The sequence below is a fragment of the Varanus komodoensis genome, unplaced genomic scaffold (assembly GCF_004798865.1).
Source record: "Varanus komodoensis strain SLA01 unplaced genomic scaffold, ASM479886v1 scaffold51, whole genome shotgun sequence".
NCBI classification, from domain to species: domain Eukaryota; kingdom Metazoa; phylum Chordata; class Lepidosauria; order Squamata; family Varanidae; genus Varanus; species Varanus komodoensis.
The window spans coordinates 2,286,619-2,304,917 of record NW_025336100.1 but is presented as its reverse complement, the minus strand read 5'-3'; the positions used below and the strand labels follow the sequence as shown (position 1 = coordinate 2,304,917).

The window sequence follows — 18,299 nt, the reverse complement described above, 5'->3', positions numbered from 1 at the left end:
AGCCATGAGTTCAGATACTTATGAGATGAAAACTCTGCAAAGCTGAATTTGAAAACCAAGAACCACAGCAGCATTGTGTCTTAAATAAAAAGGAATCTAAGACTTCTTTTGGCTTTCAATTGCCCAATTATGTCCATGACAACAGTATGAATATCTTATGCTCTAATGTCACAGAAACGCATTCATTTACATCCTTGTGTATGAAATGTTCATTAAAGGATTACCATCAAAAGAGGGCTATCGTAATTCAGAAGGGGAGCTGTTTCCTGGGACAAACAGTCCCAAGACAAATAAATGGAAGGTTTTGTTTGTATTACACAGAGCTTGGTTTTATTTGGGCTTTGGCAAGGGCATGTAGGGTGTGTGTGTGTGTGTGTGCATGTTACAAAATTCTGAGCTCAAACAGTGGGAGAACAAACAAAAGAATTATAAAAAGGCAGAACAGAGAGGAATGTTTGTGTGAAGAAATTTGTAAGCAAGCTGGTTGTAAATAGTAAAGCATACATAACAGTAGAATTAAGAAACAGTCAAAAAGACAGCAGTCCTAGGATAATTAATTTTTATTATAAATTTAGAATGTTTTACCAATGAAAAAGAATCACAATGGAGTACCAAGAAAGCTCATGTATCAAAAGTTTAGCAGCATTTCAACAGTCCTAGCTCCCAGCATTTTGTAAGCACTGCTTTCTCAAACCACCTCCAGGAAACCCAACCAGAGCACCACCACAATAATAATTATTCAAATGCCAAGAAGCAATTTTTTGGGAAATACTCCTGCACAAAGGAAACAAACAGGAGCTATACAATAGCAAAATTTCGATATGACTTGTGCAAGAGAACTTACTAGAAGTCTGTGCTCAAGGTTTCCATGGCAACAGAAACTGGATTCCACCAGGTATCTGCCAGGCTCTTTATATAACAAGGGAAACACTTTATCAGGTGGATAGCCAAAGAATTACAGAAAATTGAAGTTCTAAGGCCAAAAACCATTAGGCCTGTTCAGTAGCATGGTACATTCAGCTTATAAAGTACACGGGACTGGCAGACTAGGATGCCTCTTCATAAAGAGGTAAAAGGTCTCTCTGTAATAATTTTAGCAACGCAGAAGCTACTGCATTCTTTCCAATCAGCCATCCTTGGTAGCATCCTACATCCCAAGTGACACTGTTAAGAGCTCATGCTGCAGCTCCTTCCCATGTCAGCACTGAACTACAGCAATGTTCACCTTAAAAGCAGAAGTCTGGATTCTTTGACATGGCCTCAGACTTATTATATAATATTACTGAGTCACAGGATTAAGGAAAGAGCCATGCTTCAGCAGCTATCAACCTGCTCAAGTTTGGTATCAGTAGTGGCTCTTATTTTTGTTCCTCCTTTAAACAGTTATTTGTATGACAATTTTAAACAGCCAGTTCAAACATTTTGACTACTAATTAAAAACCCAAACTAGCCTAACTTGACCCCTGTTGCCACCACCAATATGCAGTGTATCATTCTTCAGTTGACATTGTATAGTTGAGACTTACTGGAGGCAACAGAAGCAAAGCAAAACAGCCTCAATCCTCACCTTCTCCTGAACTTGCTAATAGATGGATGTTGTGCAAGTAGAACTGGAATCATATAGGATGATGGGCACTTGTTTGAAGAAATCTGAGGTGTGACACATATGGAAACTAGGTTTATCTATATGGATAACATTCGATAAATAGACTGTAACAGTATGACACTTTGCTAGTTACAGTAAAACTGAAATCTATGTCGGTGGCCAATGCATAGAAAATAACTTTTATTGGAAAGTTATTTGGGGAGGAGAGAAAAAGTGCACACATGCACACACACACACACACACACACACAGATAAACAATATAATACTGACAAGCTATTCCCATTCTTTGGTACTTTCTAAACATTCTTATCCAAAATATACAGGGAAATACACTGTTAAAAAGCTACATTTTTGTAAGTATTTATAAAATCAATGTCCATACAGTATTATAAGCAACAATATGATATGAATCATGTTTTTCCCACTGTACTCTGCAGTGCTTTGTTCTAGTATCATTAAACATAATATTTTTTAAAAGTATCATAACCATTTTGCACTTTGCTTCATTATATATGAAATTGACAAACATCCCAGCTTCTCTAAAAGATTAAAAATGCCACTAAATGATACATTATGTACAAGTTTTACTAGAGATTCACTTCCAGGCAATTATTTTCATGTTACTTATAATTTACGGTAGTGTTATCTACTATAAGCATATATATATATTTCTTTAATACATAAGAAAACGGCACCAAAGTGTTAAAATTAACCAGTGACACTGATGATATACAGTAGATGTTAGATACTGAAGATAAAGCCTCGCTGATTAGCTCTTACAGTATGGTTTGAACAGGGAGTGTTGTACTATGAGGGAGAAATCTTGCCGTTTTATTTCAAAGAGAGACTCCCTTGTTTCCTGGAAGGAACACCAGATCAGACATATGGCAGGATACCATACATTAAGACTGCCATAACAGCAGCACTGAATAAGCCAGCTACAGGAACAGTCACAAACCAGGCTAGAAAGATATTGCGAAAGAGATGCCAGTCAACAGCCTTCTTGGAGCGGATCCAGCCAACTGCTACCACAGAACCAACCTTGGAAGTTTGAGGAAAAAAAGTTAGAATTAAATGCTTCTTAACAAGAGTAATGCTTATGACCAGGAGTCCATAAATTTTGCTTGCCTTTAGTAGTCAGCCATTATTTCAGGTAATCCTCTATCTTCCCCTGCCCAATTAGCTCTCCGGCACATGCAGATGATTCAGTGGAAAGGGCTTGGTCAGTCTCCACATCAGTGTTTGAAAGCACTCAAAAATAGCACATGTCACCAAAGCCTGGCATGAAACAAGGCTGATCACTTCAGTGACTTATGCCATACTGAGTTATATGAATTTCTGTGTGGTATAAAATGTAATGTCCCAGCTTCCAGTTTTCTTTGACAATAAAGCCTCTCACTTTCTACTGGACACCCAATGGATACTAGAAGATTGACACCAGCTACTGGCAACCTAGCAAAGACATTTGTGGACTCCTGTCTATGACAAAACCAATGCTAGTCAGCTGATGCCCAGAATTACACAACTTCTGATTACTGCTAACTATTGAAATCTGAATTCCTGCTTCATTTTCACACAGGTGAGGAACCATTTGTGAAGGAGTAGGAGGACTGTATCTATTTGGAATTTAGGAAGTGCCTTGCAACATTTAGATTCTATGGCAGTAGTTTTTTCTAGCTTTGACTGATATTTCTCTGTAGTTAAAGACCTTATACCAGTTGCAGTAAACAATGCTTTCTGCAAGTAAGGGTATCAAGTAAAACATTCTGTCCTTTGAATGCATCTGTAAATGGAAGTGCCAAGCATCTCTCGGACAAAATGTAGTAAATGGGTGGCAGAGCTAGATTCCGAAAGTGAAGAACAGTTTTTTGGAATTTTGAATCAAGATTCACTTAGGTACAAAGCCTATGCAGCACTCATACCCTTGCAAGAGTAAGATTATTTTTAGAAGCTAGAAAGCTCATCATTGGTACTCTTCTTGTATTACCTCAGATGTGCCAGAAAGGCTAGTTTATAAAAGTGTTTCCTGTTCTGATCATTGCCAACTTAGGAATTGCCTGAAGTTATCACTGGATGAGGGCAAATAACAACACCAATAACCACTTATCTTTTCCAGTCCTAAATGCTCAGCTCCATATTTGATTATGATTAATCCTACATGAGAACTAACCATTCCCATGTGCTTAACCTAATTTCTCTCTTAAGTGCCATTAAGACTGCTATTCATACTACCAAGACAAAAGTGCAGTAACTTCAAGGCAGCCATCTTTCCTAAAGATAGGCTAAACAATTTCACATTCCTCTTCCTGCAAAACATTAGGAGCTAATGTAGAGCTCCTCTAAGTATCAGAGGAAGTCATTTGTGAAAGGAAGGGCACTTAATAAGAATGGTTCAAATTCTGATCCTGTCCAGAATGTTGGCTATGGTGTACTGACTAAAGTTATTGTATCAGATTCTTTATGACAGAATAATCTGAAACAACATATCTAGTCTTTTCCCCACTGTGTAATCCTGTGTGTCATACTCACATATGAAAAACTGCCTTATACCAACTCAGCTACTGGTCCATCTAGTTCAATATATCTAGTCAGGCTGGCAGCAGTTCTTCAATTTCTCAAATAGAGAGAGGGCTTTTCCAGCCCTGCAACCCAAGCCCATATTTAACTGGAAAGGTCAGAGGGCCACCTGCATACAAAACTTTTGGTTTTACTACTATACCATGACCCCTCCCCAGAAGGAACACAAAAAATTTAAACTTTCTTGTAATAATAAATGTCCACTGCCCTATTCTATTCTGGAAACACCTATTTCACATGTACAGTATGTTCTCTCTGTAGAACAGTACATTTAAAGATCAAGTCAGATAGATTCCTGAGATGTAATGTTCCAACAGACTAATTCAATCCAGTTAGCCTTAAATATTCTAGTCATAAGACCATCTCTGATCAAACCAATTCCAAAATTCATGAGTTTGACAAAAGTTATTAGAAAGCAATTACTGGCAAAAAAAATCTGTCCCTATAAATGATGTGTTTGCTTCAGTTTAAATGGGCTTTTCATTACTGCATGTACACAGGGTTTCTTAGCTCTTTTTCTACAGCCTCCATGACATCTAATTATGACTGCCTGATGATCAGCACTGCTGCCAGACAGACACTCCAGGAATCATGAGCAGGTGTTGCAAGAAGAAAAACATTCCCCACCCCCTGTGAACTCTTTGGGATCTCAGAGGGTCAGTTGTGGGATAGCATTTGAGTGTGGAACTGAGATTTGGGGACGCCAGGTTCTAGTCCTCAGCTAGCCATTCTACTCACTGGGGGACTTTAGGCCAGTCACTGACTCTCAGCCTAACAAACCTCACACTGCTGTTTTGAGGAAAAAATGGAGAGAAGATCATGTAAGCCATTGTGGGTTCCTTGCAGCAGGAAAAAAGATGGGACAGACAGTTATCTTACTAAGAGCTAACAAATATTTCTTGCAAACTTTCATACTTTAAACCAACGCATGTTGTTTGAATACCACTGACACCATCTCTTCTTGATGCAGTATGTCCCAGCCCAGGCTGTATGCAATACTGGTCCACTGAAGTGCCATTCATTTTAGTGGGTTTACTCCAAGCAGAACTAATATTGGATACAGCTCAGAGAATCCATCAACCCAGTCCAACTATTAGGCAGAAGGAGATTAGCTGCACTGGGCAGCAGATGCCGAAGGATGACAGCAACTGGCTTCTGGATACTGATTTTGTGCTTCATTGCAGGCAGTGCTTGCATACTTACTGCTGGACAAGGCAGCCAAGGCAGTCAGTTGCCTTTTCCCCAACACACCGAAGATGCTGGCTTTGAGAAAGACCCTTGACTGAGCTAACAACCAGAAGCAATTGGCCAATGCCCTCGAACTGAATGTGCCTCAAGCTGCTCACTTGACACAGATTGGTACTGGTGCTGCAACACTTGTTTAAGCAAACAGGTGCTACGCAGAACAAGGTGCTGGGAGGAAAACACTGTGTTTGCCATGCATCTTGCCCTGCATTCCTCCCCTGGGAGTCTGCTGCCCTCAGGTGCAGTAAAAGACATTGTCCTATTGTCAGTGTTGATATGAGGCTCAACTAGTGGCAGGCTTGCTATCTTGTACTTTGCCTCAGGTTCTGTATCCCTACTGTTTGCTTCTGTGCTCTGCTTTTTCTGCTCCCTGAAATGCATGCCGTAACTTTCTCATTTCTGAGCACTCCTTACATGGACTTTGGACAGCATATGCCATTCTTTTTCATACCAGAAAATGGTAGTTGCTTGACTGATAAAGTATCAAAAAAACCGTCCAAGCTATAATCTTTTGTCATTTTCTTTAAAAAGAGAATATGATATATTCATACATTTATCAGCTTGCAAATATTTGTTCCTGCTTTCTCCGAACATTCTGCCTCATTAACTGCTCTGAAATTTCCTTACATTTTTCCAACTGGTGGGTTATACCACTAGTATCACTACTTTGTCATTTGGGATTATTGTTGTTTCTGAGAGGGGAAACTAGGAAACGAATCTGAGAAAGGGGAAAATTGAGATATAGCAAATAAATACGTAAATAAATAATGTGGGTCCCATGCTATAAGTGAAGTTAAAACTAAGTTTCAGGTGTGAAAAGGATGAGGAATGCTGCTTTAAATTGAACACAAACGCACTATAATTTTATTTAAAATTGATTTTAAAAATTATTCATTTAAAAAGATACAACTTATACTGTGTTATATTTAATAAATTTTCCCAGTTTAAAAAGGGCATCAGTGAAACTGGCTTTGGTAGTCCCATTTCTAAACATTATCTAAGTTTAGCATACTAAGTTTTGAGGAAAATACAGGTTAGAAAAGCAATTTGATTTGTTGTTAAAAAGCTAGAACAATTTGTTTTCAAGTTGTTTTTCAACTGACTCAAAACTAAATACCATTTGCCTTCAGACTCTGAGATACAGAACCAAGCATTCTTGTGACATTTACAGAAGTGTATCTGTGGTGCTCGCTAAAATTCTGCATGCCATAATCTACTAGTGTTCTATATGACAAACTGTGCAAATCTGTTGGGGGAAAATTAAATGTCTAAAACTGTTAGTGCAAAGCTAGCACAAAGAAATTTAATGCATATAAGCAAGAATACTAAATTTTAAAATGATTGTCACTTGTTAATAAACTACAACATGAATACTACAATTATAAATAGTAGTTAGAATAATAAGCTACCCATCCTAATAATCATTAAAAAATAAAATAGCATCTTAACGCTTGGGGAAAGTAGTCAGATTTTTCAAAGTAATTTTGAAAGTAATTCAGAATGCTGTATTTTGAGTTTTTTTTTTTAAATTAAAGTAACAGCTTGATAAACTGAAGGCAAAATGGGGAAATCATTACTTATGATTGGTCCCTTTCTGTTCTTAAAATACTGTGTGTTTAATTGGCACGACCACTGCAAACTCCAATACCTTGCAATGAGTGGAGCTTATTGGAATACCCACATTTGAGGCTACAAGTACGGTTAGCGCACACATTACTTCAATGCAAAATCCACTGTGAAGAAATAAAAAAATACAGATGGAGATTTTGTAATGTAACAGTGACACATAGGAAGTCCCATGCCATGCATTCACCAGGAAAGTGAAAAGGATGAAGGATGAAAAGTGTCAGAACCTCTGGACAGAGAAGGGTGCAGCAGATCAAAGTTCATGTGGCATGACCTGAGGAAACCTTACTGCTACCCAGAACAGGTAAGGTATGACTGCAGATTCTGGGGTGGCACTCAAGCACAACATAATATGGATGGTTTCTGTTTTATAGTTTTACCCAAATAGGCAAGTGCCATTTAGATTTCTGGTTACTGCATGAGTAAACCCTGTTTACCTGAGTGGTATTATATGGTCTACGGCCATTCAGTAGTCTCTTGTGAAGTTGTATAACTATGTAGGAAATGGCATATTTGCAGATTCACTGAAAAGTAGTGGAAATGAATGTGAATGTACACTTGATTCTGAAAAATCTCACATAGGTAATGAAAGAAAATCAATCTTCAATTATACAATATATGGAAAATGAGATATTTTAAAGGAAACCAAAGACCTGCCCATTCATATACTTTATAAATGGGGCGGGGGGGGGAGTTCCTGCATATACACACCCATTTTACATTTCCCTATTGTGGTATCATGCCACTATAAACTGATCTGAGCAGCAGAGTTAAAAAAAAAAAAAAAGAACAGTCCAGACCAGCCTGGCTGCAGTCACATGGCAAAGCATACCTTGCAATGTGTAGTACTGACAGGAAGTCCAACATTGGAAGCTACCACAACTGTGAACGCCGAAGCCAACTCAATAGTGAATCCACTGCAGGAAGCATAAGAAAACACTTCACAGTCACTCTTTTCTTTAAATTTAATCTATCAGTCTGGGCTGACACCATGCAACATGCCAAAGTCTTACCAGCATCTTCTCCAACAGTTTCTCTCCAACTGATTTTTGGTCATTTGAGTGACAGAATGATATTAAGAGAACAAGGAGTTGCTGAGTAACAGAAACTGCACATGTATATGCATTAAATTAGCTGAGTGGCTCATAGCTACTGGCAATCTATTCTACATTCCAAGAAATCATGCTTAATTAGTAATTAGGTTAGCAGCAGAGGTCTAGTATTCATTAAAAGCAAATAAAAATCATAGATACATTTTAGTTGCTGAAAAGCTTATGGAAAACTATTTTGTTTTTTGCCATTTGCTTATTTATGTCTCTCTGTGCTATTCAAGACATTGGCAGACTATTCCATTCAGCTAGACCTCCACAGTTCAAACACATCATATTGGTTTAAGGAGGAGGTAACACAAATCACAATTCAAATCAAAAGCAGGAAAAATTAACCACACACATACAATGGCAGAATTTCTCAAAACACAGCATTAGATGATTTCAAGGTAACTACATCCAGTAAACATGCAATACCTTGAAGGTGTGATGGGTGTGAGGTCTTTTCCCATTGTCTGGATCACTCTTCGGCCCCAGACCCAGAGGCCCACACAGATGCCAATACCTCCATACAGTAGCAGCCAAACAGGAGTAGGAGCTTCTTGCATTACGGCACCTTGATCATATATCAGCCAGAGGGCCACCAAAGGGCCAATAGCATTGCTGGAAAACCAGATAAAACATTGTAAATGTGTCACTTGATTATTTCCTGATCTTACTGACCCATATAAAAGCAAGCTTATAAAAATACTCTTTCCCACAAAAGTATAGCCTCATGTAATCTCTTCAATTTGATTTTTCTTATGTTGCTTGTATTTAAATATACATCCTGCCTTTCTATATATAGCACCTATGCTTTTCAGACATGCTTTTGCTCCCTATTAGGAATAGCAGAATAAATTTGCATAAAACCTGAGCAAATAAATGATAGCACACAGGGGCTGATGTAGTTAAACTAGTAATCAATAATCAAACTAATCAATAATCAAATAATCAAACACAGATTTGTTCACAATCAATTTTGTAGATACTTCTGTCAGGATTAGACAGACTGGTTAGAATGTTAAGTTGGTCTGGGAGCACAACGTAAAGCCCTAAATGACCTTAGCCCCATTTACTCCAGATAATGCCTTTTACCTTACTGAACATTCAAACACAAAGAACTGCAGGGAAAAGGCAGGTTGCTCACCTGTAACTGTCGTTCTTCGAGTGGCCATCTGTGCATTCACACATATGGGTGCTGCGCCTGCGCAGTGCCTATGGCTGGAAAGATTCAAAAGCTTAACGGTTTTGGAGGGAACTCCGCACCCCTCCCCCCATGGTATAAAAGGGCGGAGTTCCTGCTATTTCCTCAGTCCACTGGAGACCGATCGTTAGCCCCCTCGCAGGAGCGAGAGACATTGCAGGAAACCTGCTGAACCATATAGAAAGAAAGCACTAACGGGACCGGTATCAAGAAAGAAACGGTACCATATAAAACCATTCACCGACACTGAGCGGGGCTGGCGGGTGGGTTGTGTGAATGCACAGATGGCCACTCGAAGAACGACAGTTACAGGTGAGCAACCTGCCTTTCTTTGTCATGGCCTCTGTGCATCACACATATGGGTGATTAGCAAGCTTACGAGACCTGGAGGCGGGCGGTGTCATCATTGAAGGAAGAAGAAAGGACTGCCTGACCAAAGGAGCAGTCATGTCTGGAACGCACATCAAGGCGGTAATGCCTGGCAAAGGTGTAAGGAGTAGTCCACGTGGCAGCCTTGTAATGTCCTGGATCAAAATCCTAGCGGCAAAAGCAGAGGAGGCAGCTACCGCCCTTGTGGAATGCCCTCTGGGCATGACAGGTAAGTCAAGCTTGGCAAGCTGATATGCTAGCTCGATGGTCTGTATGATTCACTTTGAAAGTAGCGGGCGTAGGGAAAAAGGCCGGTAAGACAATGTCTTGGTTAATATGGAAAGGAGACACAACCTTGGGTAAGAAGGCCGGATCTGATCTACCGGATCAGTAGAACGACTTTCTCCTTATGAAAGTTCAGGTAAGGAAGATCTATCCTAAGTGCGCAGAGTTCACTATCCCTTCTGGCAGATGTCACCGTGATGAGAAAGGCAGTCTTCGAAGACAAGAGGCGCAAGTCAGTAGTTGCCAGGGGCTCGAAAGGAGCTCGGGTGAGTGCCTGGAGAAAAATCGAGAGGCTCTAGGTAGAATAACTGGACGAAGTGGTGGTTGAAGGTTCTGTAAACCCTTGAGGAATCTATGTATGAGGATATGAGAAGAAATCGAAGAAGCAGTAAAACTGTTGGGTTCAGTAAAGAACATGAAGCATTTCCATTTGGCCTCATAAGACCGACGAGTTGCAGGTCTTAGGGCAGACTGGAGAATAAATTGAATATCGGGATCAAGAGTGCTTGGATTCGATGCGAAGTCTATCGGGATCGAAGAAATGGAAGCTGTATCTGAGTAGTGACGGACAAGTGGAAGAGTCCCTGAATCCGCCAGTACCAAATGGACCCTGTGGTTCATCAAATGAGCCAGGTAGTTAGACTGAGTGAGGCAAGATCTGGGTGACAAACAGTTCGGTCCTGTTGAGTTATTAGATGAGGTATGAGGGGCAGGTAGAGAAAGGCGCTGCAGGATAGGTAGAAAAGAGTAGAAAACAATGGTTGATGGGGCAACCAGGGGGTGATCAGGATTCCTGTGGCACCGACGTAGACGATCTTGGCTAGGACCAAGGGATCATGTCAATCCCGGGCTGATGCCGGCATGGAAGCAGAACATCCTGCACACCTTGTATGTGTGGGTGGTGAACAGGTCTATGTCTGGAGGGCCCAAGGTCTGAAAGAGGCAATGGCAGGTCGGACGATCCAGTTCCCATTTATGAGTCCTCAACATCTGCCTGCTGAGGGCGTTGGTCTCCTTGTTGTCAGTACTGGTCAGGTGAACCACGAGGAGGATTATCTCCCTGGGGATGCACCAGTTCCACAGTTGCATCACCAGGTGGGGCAGGGGGGTGGACTACGTCCCGCCTTGTTTGTTTATATAGAATACAGCGACAATGTTGTCGGAGGCAACTTGCACAACGTGTTGCTGGAGAGTGTCCTCGAATGATTGAAGGGCTTTCAAGACCACCAGGAGTTCGAGGTAATTGATGTGTCTGGTGGACTCCTGGTGATCCCAGGTGCCCTGTGTACAGAGGCCGGCACATAGGGCTCCCCACCAGGTAAGGGAAGCATCGGTAAACAGAGTCAGGGTCGGGTGAGGTGACGAAACGGGATGCCTACGGCCAGATTATGGCGCATAGTCCACCATGATAGAGTCCGGAGATTGGGGGTCAGAAGGCAGAGGAGACAGTGAGGCTTGTCTCGCTGGGGCTGAAATAGTCCGTTGCACCACAACTGGAGTGGTCTCATCCGTAGCCTGGCGTGGGAAACTGTAGCAACTGTAGAGGCCATGTGGCCAAAAATTTTCTGCATCGAGAGTGCTGGAACAGCTGTGTCCATGTGGATTCGATAGATCGATGAGCATAGATTGTCTTGCCGACTCTGTGGGAGCAAAGCTCTCAGCAGTGTGGAATTGAGACGGGCTGCAATTAAGTTGATGACCTGGAAGGGAACAAGGCACAACTTCTCATGGTTAATGCATAGTCCCAACTTGTCCAAGAGGGTACAAGTAGTTTGAAGTGCTGACTGAAGGCCTTCCTTAGATGGGGAGATGATCAGCCAGTCATCCAGGTAGGGGTATACTTGAATTCCTTGGCGCCGAAGGTGCGCGCACACCAGGGCCACACATTTCGTAATAACCTGGAGGGCAGTAGCCAATCCAAATGGCAAGACATTGTACTCAAACAGGTCAGAACCGACTGTGAACCGAAGAAGACGCCCGTGAGACAGGTGAATGGTAATGTGAAAAACAGACATCTTTCAAGTCCAGAGGAGCGAACCAATCCTCTCTCCTAAGCAACAGAAGGATATTTTGGAGGGTAGTCATCTGAAAATGTGATATTGATGAACCTATTGATGCCATGTAGGTCCAGAATTGGATGAAGACCACCATCACGCTTATGGATAGTGAAATATGTTGAGTAGAATCCGTGGAGCCCCTAGGAGTGTGCAAGCTGTTGAATCACTACTTTACGAAGAAGTTGCTGGACTTCGTCAATGAGAACCGGTAAGTAAGGCGTAAATTGGATTGGTCCCGGCGGGGGCACGGTATCGAACTCAATTCTGTATCCATGCTGTATGATGGATAAAACCCACTGATCAAGTGTGATGGACTTCCAGATGGGGAGTCGACTTTGCAGCCAATCTCCAAAGGAAAGAGGGGAAGGTGGGTTGAGGAGGAGAGGAGAGGTTCGCCCGTCCCGTCAACGTTGACATTTGTCGGAATCAGGACGACGATGGTTCTGTTGGAAGCACTGTTGTTGTTGCTTCCGACGCTGTTGCAGGGGACGGAACTGCTGACGGCCTGTAAATCACGAGTACGGCTGGTATCTGTAGGATGGGTGAGACCAAGACCACTTACGGCGCGATTGATTCGGAACGTCCATACGGTGAGCTATAACACTTGACTCATGGATAGTCTTCATCTTGTGATCCGTCCGCACGTTGAAGAACCCTGAACTGTCGAAGAGCATCTCTTCAATCCGGCATTTTGTCTCATCTGGAAAGTTGCAGTTCTAGAGCCAGGCATGATGAGGGAGGGCTACGGCACCAACAAGAGCTCTAGAGTTGGAATCGACATGGTGTCTTGCCATGGAAAGCTGCTGGACTGCCACCTGCATAGCCTCTTTAATGAAGATTCTAGCCAGGTTTTTCTGCTGGTCTTGAAGAGAAGCCGTAATATTCTCTAACTTCTGCATAATAAAGTATTGGTATTGAGCCAGTGTGGCCTCATAATTGGAAATACGGAGGCCAAGTCTTGCAGCAGCATAGATATGGCGAGCCAACATGTCGATCTTGTGGCCCTCTTTTTCGCGGGGGGTAGTGTGTCCCCTCGACTCATGTCCTTGGGATGACCCAACAACTATCGAGTTGTGTCTCGGATGATGGAGGAGGAATGGAATATCCTGATTACAGACTCGATACATGGCCTCGTATCGTTGCAAAGTGGATTGAGGCTGATTAGGATAGTTCCACGGTTCCATCATTGCCTGGCCAAGAGTGGTAATAAGTGGCAAAAAGATGGCGGCCGACTGTTCACCTTTGACAATGTTGTAAAAATTTGTCGGTATTGGGATCACAGTGATGCTGGGCCTCGATCTCAAGTGATCTTGTAAGCCTTGCCATCAGTTCCCCAAAGATTACATAGGGTTCCTCCGGTGGGCTGGGACCCTGTGTAGATATTTATTTTTTTATTATTTTCTTTTTTAGATTTATATTCTGTCTTTTTCCTACAAAGGGCTCAAGGAAGCTTACATCATTCTCCTCCTCCATCTTATCCCCACAACAACAACCCTGTGAGGTAGCTTGGGCTGAGAGTCTGTGACTGGCCCAAAGTCACCCAGTTGGCTCCATCATCATCATCATCATCATCATCATCATCATCATCATCATCATCATCATTATTATTATAACATTTCTATGCCGCCCCTTGCCGAAGCCTCGGGGTGACTTACAACACAATAAGATACATTGAAATACAATAGAACATAATAAATTACCAATAAATACAAAAATACAAAAAATACACTGAGATACAATAATATAAAATTAAAATTAACAGTATAAAATAAGTAAATAAAGAATATAGGAGGAGGAAAGAGAAGGAAGAAGTTGCCCTGGCCAGATCATATATTTTAACAATTAAAATGATGTTTAAATAAAAAGGTCTTTACCTGGCGCCGAAAAACCAGTAATGGCGGTCGGGCATATATGGACGTAAGCGCTCATTCAGGTAGCCAGGACCCAAGCCGTTTAGGGCTTTATAGGTCATAACCAACACCTTGAATTGGGCCCGGGCTTCAATGGGAAGCCAGTGAAGCTGACGGAGGACTGGAGTCATATGAGCATAACGCCCCGTCCCCGTCAGCAACCTGGCAGCTCTATTTTGCACCAATTGAAGTGTTCGGACCGTCTTCAGGGGAAGCCCCACGTAAAGCGCGTTACAGAAGTCTAGGCGGGAAGTCACCAGCGCGTGTGTCACTGTCGCCAGGCAGTCGTACTCCAGGTAGGGGCGCAGCTGATTAATCAGCCGAAGCTGAAGGAAGGCGCTCCTCGTCACCGCTGTCACCTGAGCTTCCAAAGAAAGCTCCGGGTCGAGGAGTACTCCTAAGCTGCGGACCTTGTCCCTAAGAGGGAGTGTTTTGCACCATTCAGGACCAGGTCAAATCCACCCTCTCCGAAGCCCGATCCACCAACCAACAGGACCTCCGTCTTGTCTGGGTTGAGTTTCAGTTTGTTGGCCCTCATCCATTCCATTACCTCGGCCAAGCACCGGTTCAGCACAGCCACTGCCTCACCTGGATTAGTGGAAAACGAGAGGTAGAGCTGGGTATCATCAGCGTATTGATGATTCTGCAGCCCACACCTCCTGATGACCTCTCCCAGTGGTTTCATATAGACGTTAAATAGCAGAGGGGATAGAATGGAGCCCTGTGGTACTCTATGGCATAGCTGCCATGGTGCAGAGACATAGTCCCCCAGCACTACCTTCTGGAATCGACCGTTGAGGTAGGAGCAGAACCACTGCAAAGCAGTGCCTCCAACCCCCAATCCCGCTAGCCTATCCAGAAGGATACCATGGTCGATGGTATCGAAAGCCGCCGAGAGGTCCAGAAGAATCAACAGGGACGCACTCCCCCTGTCCTTCTCCCTGCACAGGTCATCGTACAGGGCGACCAAGGCAGATGCAGTACCGTACCCGGGTCTGAAGCCAGACTGAAATGGGTCCAGATAATCAGTTTCATCCAAGAGTGCCTGGAGTTGTCCCTCCACCACTCACTCCAACACCTTGCCCAGAAACGGGATGTTGGCCACAGGTCTATAGTTAGTGGCCATCTCTGGATCCAGTGATGCTTTCTTCAGGACCGGTCGTATTACCGCCTCCTTTAAAGGGGCAGGCACTCGACCCTCCCTCAGAGAAGCGTTAACCACTTCCAAGATCCAGGTCCCAATCCCGTGCTTGGAGTTATTTATTAACCAAGACGGGCAAGGATCCAATAGGCAAGTGGTGGGACGTACTCGTCCCAGCACCTTGTCCACATCATCGGGCCGCAATAATTGAAATTCCTCCAATGATTTTGGACCAGACGGTAGCATTGGCGTCTCCCCAGAGTCCTCTGATTCATTAGTGGAGTCCAGCTCGTGACGAATCTGAGCGATTTTCTCCCTGAAATGCCTGGCAAAGTCGTCACAGCGGGCCTTTGAGGGTGGCATCGGATCTTCCTTAGGACCCGGGCGAACCAGGCCTTGTACCACTCGAAAAAGCTCCGCCGGACGGCATTGTGAGGAGGCAATGGAAGCGGAAAAAAACTTCTTTTTCGCCGCCCTCACCGCCACAGCATAGGCCCGATACTGGGCTCTCAAGTGTGTTTGATCAGATTTATCCCGTGATTTCCTCCACCTACGCTCTAGTTGTCTCCCAACCCGCTTCATCGCCCGCAATTCAGGTGTATACCAAGGGGAAGAGCGGACTCTGCCCGGTAGGAGAGGATGCTTGGGAGTGATCATGTCCACAGCCCTGGTCATCTCTCCGTTCCACAGTTCGACCAGAGCCTCGACAGGAGCACCAGTCTTGTCAGCCGGAAACTCCCCCAGGGCCTTCAGGAATCCATCCGGCTCCAGGGGTGGGCCCATACAATCGGGTCCGCACTCTTATAGAGGGAGAGGCCGCTCTCGAGCACAAACCTCAGCAGGAGGTGATCTGACCATGACAGGGTAGTCAAACATAAGTTCCTCACCCTCAGGTCATCCTCTTCCTGCCCCATTGTGAAAACCAGGTCCAGAGTGTGTCCACGTTCATGGGTCGGGCCGATGACATGTTGAGACAGGCCCATGGCCGTCATAGAGGCCATGAAGTCCTGAGCCGCCCCGGTCAGTCCAGACTCGGCATGGAGATTGAAATCCCCCAGGACCAACATCCTGGGGGTCCTCAACACCAGGTCCAAGACGGTCTCTGTCAGCTCAGATAGGGAGACTACTGGGCAGAAGGGTGCACGGTACACCAACAGAATCCCCAATCTGTCTCGTTCACCCAGCACCAAGTAGAGGCACTCTAGCCCTGGTCTCGAAGGGACCGGAAGACCCGTGAAGAGAGATGGAGGCTCGGTAAACCAACGCGACTCCCCCCACTCCCTTCTGGACGTGAACAGTGTTGAACCAGATACCCGGGCAGGCACAATTGGGAGAGGGCAACATCCCCTCCCTCTCCCGCCCAGGTCTCCGTTATGCAAGCCAGGTCGGCCCCCTCATCCACAATCAATTCATGGATGAGGGAAGATATATTATTGACCGACCTGGCATTGAGCAGCAGCACCGTCAGGCCCGAGGGGTGGTTGACAAGGCTACCTGGCGCTCTCTGGTTGGGGGCAGAACCATAAGGAGGGGCAGGTGTCAGCCATCTGTCCATCCTTCTTCTGCGTGGACACGTTAAGCCCCTATTGCTGTAACGACCATTGCCCGTGACCACGCCAATAGCAGCGCCCGTGTGTTCCCCAGGATATATAAACGACATGGCCAGGGATGATTATGACTTGAGAAATGATAGGATCAAGAGGACTTGCAGAAGGGTTAATGAGACATATTCTCAATTTATTGATTAAAATGGAGAATGTGGGAGGGGAAACTAGAAGAAGGGAAGGATGGAATAGTTTCAAATTACAAAGTCTTAAATGAGGAGGGAAAACTCAATGAAAGATCCTTAATGGAATAGTAAAGGATATAAGAGTTGCTGGGGATGCCTGGAACATGTGTGGATCATTCCTGCTGATTCAGATGACAGTGTTTGTTTACAATGGTCACAGAACAGAGTTTTAATATTTAAACAAAAAGAGTAGTTTAAAAAACTTGAATTTTTTAAAGGGATCCACATATTTTTCTACTATATAAAAAAGAAATGTGCACACTCTCAGTACTTAAGTAGAATAGGACCATATCTTCAGTAGATCATTCTGGAGAAGTTATTAGTAGAGGGAGAATCAGCCTCCCCATAGTCCTCATGCAAATTACATTACAGAAGAATGTGCTCAAGAAAATATTATTGCTCCAGTGCTTGTTAATCTTCCGCTTAGCAGTGCACAGGGCAATATGTTAAATCAAGCATAAATGTTCTCCTGTAGCCTATGCAAATATGGAGCTCTAATAAATCCTTGTTATTGTTTACTTAAAAATATAAAGGAACAAAATTACTTCATTGTCTCTGTGCTCTGCTTCTTCATGGGACCTCATTTTGGGAACCTTCTGTGGCTGGGGAATTTAGATGGGAATACCTCCCCACCACCCACCCATCCACCTATTTGTTATTTCATTCCATTTCTATGCTTTCCCATAACTTGAGGATTCTCTGGGTGACTTACACATGCTGAAAGCAGCATATAAATACAATCAAAACTGATAAAACAGATAAAAACAATGAAATTAGAAAATTATTAAAACATGTCATGTAATAAAATTAATATAAAAGCATGCACAGCATGACCAAATATAACAATAAATTAACAGTAAAAATTAATAACAACATATAAATTAAGCTAATCAGTCATCCTAGTATGAATGTTCTTAGCAGGTTCTCTTCTATTCCTCTTCATGGTCTCTGTGCAATCACACATATGGGCTTTGCCGCGTAGTGCAAAGCCTAGATCAGATAAAAGTTCCAAAGTTCAGCTTCACAGAGTGGGCTGGAACCCTGCCCTGCCCCTTCCAGAGGACTGGATAGAAGAGGGGGGCTCCTTCCCAGTCCCTCTGTTTTCTTTTCAGCTGCATATGCAGTCGCATCCTTGATTAGAACCTCCCTGCTCCTTAGTATTTCCAGGTCACTCTCTTTCCTTCTTCACCATGCTCAGTAGAGCAAAGGAACTTGGCTGCTCCCATTCCTCTGTCAAGCACTTCCTCTCCTATGTCCAGACCCACTTCACCTTAGGCCTCTCCCTGTCCCCACTGAGGGTCCACCTGGTGGCCACCTCACACTTCCACCCACCTGTCCAGGGGCCCCAGGTTTTCACACAACCTTTGGCATGCCTTTTCCTCCAGGTTCCATGGAACA

General features: G+C 43.5%; 1 protein-coding gene across 3 annotated transcripts; it reads right to left on the bottom strand.

The window, feature by feature from the left end:
- Positions 1–542: 542 nt before the first annotated feature.
- Positions 543–9,300, bottom strand: LOC123031896 (sodium-dependent phosphate transporter 2-like). 3 transcript variants are annotated; one of them, XR_006416412.1, is made up of 3 exons: positions 8,582–9,300; positions 7,888–7,972; positions 543–7,162 (listed from the first exon to the last, which is right to left on the bottom strand). XR_006416412.1 is itself a non-coding variant. In XM_044447368.1 (3 exons), the coding sequence occupies exons 1-3, from the start codon at positions 8,710–8,712 to the stop codon at positions 2,484–2,486; spliced, it is 381 nt and encodes a 126-aa protein (XP_044303303.1). In that variant the 5' UTR covers positions 8,713–9,300; the 3' UTR covers positions 543–2,483. The 3 variants fall into 3 exon arrangements, 2 of the variants coding, with proteins under 2 accessions (XP_044303303.1, XP_044303304.1); XM_044447368.1 differs by having other exon boundaries at positions 543–2,648; XM_044447369.1 differs by lacking the exon at positions 7,888–7,972 and having other exon boundaries at positions 543–2,648; positions 7,078–7,162.
- Positions 9,301–18,299: the final 8,999 nt, after the last annotated feature.

Excerpts from the sequence above, each read along its gene's own strand:
- LOC123031896 (XM_044447368.1), bottom strand. The coding sequence starts at position 8,712 with ATGCAAGAAGCTCCTACTCCTGTTTGGCTGCTACTGTATGGAGGTATT. Across the intron at positions 7,973-8,581 it reads ACACCCATCACACCTTCAAG|TGGATTCACTATTGAGTTGG; the intron begins GTATTGCATGTT and ends TGCTTCCTGCAG. Across the intron at positions 2,649-7,887 it reads TCAGTACTACACATTGCAAG|GTTGGTTCTGTGGTAGCAGT; the intron begins GTATGCTTTGCC and ends CAAACTTCCAAG.